Here is a 5,960-nt window from a genome sequence, read left to right as displayed (position 1 = left end):
CCTTCCCAGCCGTGCAGAACTGTGAGTCAATTAAACCTCTTTCCTTTCTAAATTACCCAGTCTCAGGCCGTTCTTTAGAGCAGTGTGAAAATGGACTAACAAAGTATGTGCTTTGCATAACTGTATGTGCTCTGCTTTGATATGACTGGCGGTGCAGTAAGTTTGCTTACACCAGCATCACCACAAACATGGGAGTAATGAGTTTCACTCTGACTTTACAACCCCTTACAACATCACTAGGTGATAGGAATTTTTCTGCCCCATTATAATCTTATGGAACCATATCATATATGTAGTCTGTTTTTGACTGAAATATCATAACGCAGCATGTGACAACACATCACTGCCGTGTGCTCCTCAGACCCCATCGGGTTTCTCTATTTGTCCCAGTTGCATCCTTGAGAATGGAGGGTCCAGTCCAGAATCACATACTGCATTTAGTTGTTCTGTGTCTTCAGTCTCCTTTGGTCTGAAACAGTTCCTCAGCCAGGAGTTTTGCAAAACGCCTCTCCATTTGGGATTGTCTGATGTCTCTCTGGTAGGAGTCCCATGGGGTGATGCCACATTCTCACTGCAGCCCCTCAAGTGCTGCAAACTTTTTATTGGTCCCATTATTGATATTTATCTTGGCCACTGGATGAGGTGGTATCTGTCAGGCTTCTCCACCATGAAGTTGCTCTTTTGCTCTGCAGAATGGATAAGTATTTTGTGGGCAGATACTTTGAGACTATGTAAACATCGCACTGAAGAACATCAGACTTTCAATGCATTCCCTTACTTATATCTGTGTGCACTGGTGGTTTCCCATCTGTTACTGTTACTATGTTGGTGTCCAAGTTGTCCCTGATTCTGACCACTAAAGGCTCCGTCAAGCTGGCTCTGTGTCCTACTGACATGTTCCCATGATTCTTTCAGCATTTCCTTGTTTTCTGGCAAAACAAGTTCTGGGCTCATTTTCTGCACCCCACCCTTACTTCCCAGTGCTAGAAGCAGCTGTTTCTCCAAGGCGCTCTGGTTCCTTTAGTGGAAAGTCATATTCAGAAGCCAGTGTTCGGGTGCTAGGAGTGCTCCAGGCCCCCCAGTGACAGTGGTGACTAGACGCACACACATTTCCATCTATATTTATGGGTTTATCTTTACGTATTCAAGGCCACAAGTGCACACCAATCATGCCAATTTTAATTCCACACCAATTTTAAAATTCCAATTTTAATCCTACACCACAGGATTCATTCTAGTTTTCGCTCCATATACATTAACTCCCTTCTCTGACAATAGGAAACTTGACTCTCACTGTCTTGGGTAGATTTATTTGATCAATATCTCTGTGTGTAACCAATCTCCTGCCACCAGCCCACATGGATCTCCTCCTCACTTGGCTTGGACTCCGGCACTCCAGGATCCTCCACCCTGCTGGGCTCCCACAGCCGGCACCAGTCCATGCGTTGAGGGCACATTCTCCCCACATCCTCTCTGATACCTCTGGGGCACCATGGCTTCTGCCTCCCTCACCTTTGCTATGCCTTACTTGGTGGCTTTAGGACAGGACTGAGGAGAAAGGGAAGACAAGAAGGAAAGGACTCCCTTGTATTTTTTAACCAAAAAATGCATCAAGTACATGGAGACATAGCCACAAAATAATCACAACAAATATTCTAAACCAATCAAACAGCCAGCCCCAGATCACTCTATAAGGGGGCATTGCTGCCCCTTGACAACCTAACCTCACTGAGCCTCACTTTCTCAATGGTAAAATGGGGAAAGGACAGTGCGTCCCTCATGGTTTGGGTGTGAGGCTTCTGTGAATTAATATCAGTGAATAGCAGCCTCAGCCCCTACCCAGGGTAGCTGCTCCACAGATGTGAGCATGACAACCACCATGTGTTTCTCAGAATCCTGGAAAATAAGGGCTCCTTTCTAGAAGGCAGGGCCAGGATGCTGGGTGGGTGTTCCCTGGGCAGCAAGGCTCTGTGACTCTCAGGCCTTTGTCCTTCTGCAGGCTTTTGTGTTTGTTTTACTTTTTTGGCACGCCTGCAGCCAAGTTGGGGAGGGTTTCCTGGACAGAAGTCCTCTGGCTGCTGCCTTAAGACGAGCAGCCTGGGCTGTGGCTGTCACTGCGTTCGGTCCCAGACCCACTGCAGCCCACGCAGCAGCATGGAGCTCTGGGGGGCCTACCTGCTACTCTGCCTCTTCTCCCTCCTGACCCAGGTCACCGCCGAGCCACAAATCCAGAAGGACAAGAAGGCTGCAAATGCCAAGAAAGGTAAGGAGGGGGACAGGGACCTATGCCATCTTCCAGGGGGCAGGTCCCCCTCTCCTTACCTGTCCTCATGCTCCTTTCCTTCATTTTCCTCCTTTGTGAGTCACCTAGGGAACTTGAGTAAAGTGGACTTTGTGGCCTGAGGGAGTTCTCTCATAGCAGGGGTGGTTGTCAGAAGCATAAGAATCCCTGACTCACAGAGTTGGGAAGAACCTTCCAGATCATCCTAACTGATCTTTGCTCTCCTCCCCACTTCCCTAGTATTTTAAAGAAAGCAAGCCTTTGGCCTGGGAGTCTGGAGGTGCTCAGTCCTCACCAGGGAGAGCTGTACAGGCTGGGCTTTGTAGTCTCCCAACCTCAGTTTTCTCAACTGTAAAATGGGGACAGTGGTATTTGCTCAAAGACTTCTCAGGAATATTTTGTGACACGAAATATGTAAAGGCTCCTCGCTTGATCCTTGATGAACAAGGAAAAGAAAAGGGAGAAATGAATTCTGATTTTGTAGCATATCACAGACTTTAGGAAATAAAAATGTAACTCAAACTAGTCGACCAGAAGCAGCTTTGCTCTCCTCTGTAGCCTCTGGGTTTTGGGGTGTTCCTTGGTTGCCATGGCTACAGCAAGACCTGCCCTTGCAGCCCCGCCTGCAGTGAGGTCACACCAGGCTGTGTTGAGACAACATCAGCGGAATGCCATGGCAATGGACCGGGCTGCCACCCCCATGGGGATCAGAAGGTAGAAGAGAGTCCAAGGGGATGAGGGTGGGGATTGAGGCCGAGAAACAAGCAGCTAGGATCAAGGCACAGAGAGGGAAAGAAGGGGCTTTGGGGGCCTCCCTCAGGCCCGCCTAGGGCTCCTCATAAATGGATGGTTGCCCACTAGCCAGGAGCTGGTGAGGTACCTAAAGGGACGTCAGGGCCATGGGGCCCCACAACGCTGCAACAAAGAATGGGGCAAATCTGGCTGCCGATAAAAAACCATCTTCAAGATTCAGTTGACAAAGTGAACAAAGAAAGGTTCAAAAGAGAATGGATATGATACTGACATTTGCTTTGAAAAGGGGATTTATATAAGAATATGTTTTTACTTGTATACGTGTAAGTTCTTTCTGGAAGGATCCACAAGAGTAACAGTGATTACATCTGGGGAGAAAAACCCGGGGTTTGGGCCAGTCTCAACTGGGAAGGAAACCAGCTTTTTGAACTGTTTGGATTTTAAAAAATTATACGCATATATTACCTTCTACAAAATGTTCATTTAAAAAGAGAAGACAATACCATGCATAGTTATGTCTACGAGCATCAGACAAAATTGCCACCAAGGGGCAGCCTTTGTAAAAGATGCAGCTCCAAAGCAAGTTATAGAGCTTTGAATGTGGAAAATCATTGCCAGCTTCTCAAGTTTACCAAAGATTCAGTATTAATATAATTATGGAACTCCTGTATTCACTCATGTAAAAGAAAAACAGAGGGTCAGAGCATGTGATGCTTTGGTTCTCTCCAGGTGTCACACTTGAACCCTGGCCCTACGTAGTCTCCATAGAAGGGGCTCCTGGAGGTCCAGGGCCAGAGGCTAACAGAACAACCACCCAGGCCCTGCCTCTTGCTGAAACCCACATCAGTCTCCTGACTCAGCTGGGTGTTCCTTCCTCCCACCTACCTACATGGCAGGTGCTTATGAAGCTCTTTCTCGGCGTAGGGTCCAGTGTATATGCCCAGGACACAGCAGAAAAACATGGTTCCTACTCTTAAGACATGAACCATGGTGATTCTCACTTGGGCATCAACATCATCTGGGAGACACATTAGAATCCAGGTGCCTTGGCCAGGCATGGTGGCTCATGCCTGTAATCCGAGCACTTTGGGAGGCCAAGGCGGGAGGATCACTTGAGGCCAGGAGTTCAAGACCAGCCTGGCCAACACGGTGAAACCCCATCTCTACTAAAAATACCAAAATTATCTTGGTGTGGTGGCATATCCCTGTAATCCCAGCTACTCAGGAGGCTAAGGCAGGATAATCACTTGAACCCAGAAGGCAGAGGTTGCAGTGCCACTGCACTCTAGCCTGGGCCCCAGAGTAAGACCCCCATCTCGGCTGGGCTTGGTGGCTCATGCTTGTAATCCCAGCACTTTGGGAGGCCAAGGAGGGCGGATACCTGAGGTCGGGAGTTCGAGAACAGCCTGACCAACATGGAGAAACCTCATCTCTACTAAATATACAAAATTAGCTGGGTGTGGTGGCACATGCCTGTAATCCCAGCTACTTGGGAGTCTGAAGCAGGAGAATCGCTTGAACCCCAGGTGGCAGAGGTTGCGGTGAGCCAAAATCACGCCATTGAACTCCAGCTTGGGCAACAAGAGCCAGACTCCATCTCAAAAATAAATAAATAAATAAATAAAAAGAGTCCATCTCAAATAAATAAATAAAATAAAAATTAAGAATTCAAGTGCCTTGTCCCACTCCTGGAAATGCTGGTTTCGGAGACTTGGTGAATGTAGCGTCTGCCTTTTCCACAGGTCTTCAGGATTCCTAGGAGCAGCCAGGATTGAGAATCCCAGGAGAAACTAGCTACAGGGCTGGTGCTCAAAAGTAGAGGAGAAAGTCCAGAGAAGGGACGGTCATGCCAGAGGAGACCAGTTGGTGCCTAGGCCAGGAGGGGGAGAGAAAGTGGCAGGAAGGGTATGCCAGCATGTGCTGAGTCCTTGTCCTGGCCCTCAGGGTGGGTGAGAAGTGGGGAGCCTAGAGTACTTCTGGGAGCTCATCTGTTTCTGGGGCCACATGGTTACACCTGGCAGGGAAGCTCAGGAGGGAAGGATGACCCCGTAGGAGTCACAGGCCTTTAGAACAGGGAACTGGGGGAACCTGGAGGCCATCCATTCCAATACCATGCATAGGGAACCTGAGGCTCAGAGAGCAGGCCAGCATAAAGGCCTCCTGACTCTTTCCCCGGGGCTGTAGAGACACCTCCTGCTCCCACACCTTCCTCAGGTGGAGCCTAATGTGATTAACTTCCTGTTCTTTGGCCAGTCCCTGAAGGAAACTGCACGTATGGGTGCCTTGGTGCAAATTACAAAAGCTACCCCCTCTAAACTGATAAATTATAGAAAGGCATCCCTTTTTTTGGTTTGATCCAGCCTAGTCAGGGCAAGGCTTAGGAGACAAATGGGCCTTCATGTGTCCCTCAGCGGAATGCCTTCGTGCAGTGCCCACTTGCACAACCTCACGTGGCACCCTGTGCTGATGCATCACAGACCGGGTGCAGTACTGCTGTAAGTGGCCGAGGCAGTCCCTGCGTGAGGCACACGTGACCTCAGGCTCCTTTGCCAGCCCCAAACTCTCTCTTTTCTGCCTTGCTCATCAGCGTGTTTTTCCTCCTGTTCCATAAGTTACATCACTAATTTCAGTATACACAGCATGTGTCTTGTTGTAATTCTTCTGCAAAGGCATCTTATGGGTGGATGAAGCCTCTGATCTCACTCTTCATGAGTGTAGAATGTATGCAGACACAGCCAGATGGACCTTTAAAATGTTTCCCCACCCACTCCCCCAAGCTGAGTGCAGCCTTTCCTGAAAGCCTGGGGTTTCAGAAAGACCAGTGTCCACCCCAGGAGCTCTCAGCTTACACACACATAGAAATATGCTTCCCCGCACCCTCAGCTTATGCACACATAGAAATATGCTTCTCTGCACCCTCAGCTTA

General features: G+C 48.7%; 1 protein-coding gene across 1 annotated transcript in view; it reads left to right on the top strand.

Moving 5' to 3' along the window:
* Positions 1-1,995: 1,995 nt before the first annotated feature.
* Positions 1,996-5,960, top strand: part of CLEC3B (C-type lectin domain family 3 member B) — a 10,323-nt gene continuing 6,358 nt past the window's right edge. The window contains exon 1 of the mRNA XM_017522023.1: positions 1,996-2,263. Coding sequence (XP_017377512.1) covers positions 2,155-2,263 — 109 coding nt within the window. The 5' untranslated portion in view covers positions 1,996-2,154. The remainder of the gene's footprint in view (positions 2,264-5,960) is intronic.

Source organism: Cebus imitator, unplaced genomic scaffold, assembly GCF_001604975.1.
Source record: "Cebus imitator isolate Cc_AM_T3 unplaced genomic scaffold, Cebus_imitator-1.0 Scaffold0, whole genome shotgun sequence".
In the NCBI taxonomy this organism is placed as follows: domain Eukaryota; kingdom Metazoa; phylum Chordata; class Mammalia; order Primates; family Cebidae; genus Cebus; species Cebus imitator.
The sequence above is the reverse complement of the archived record's forward strand: the minus strand, read 5'-3'. Positions and strand labels throughout refer to the sequence as shown.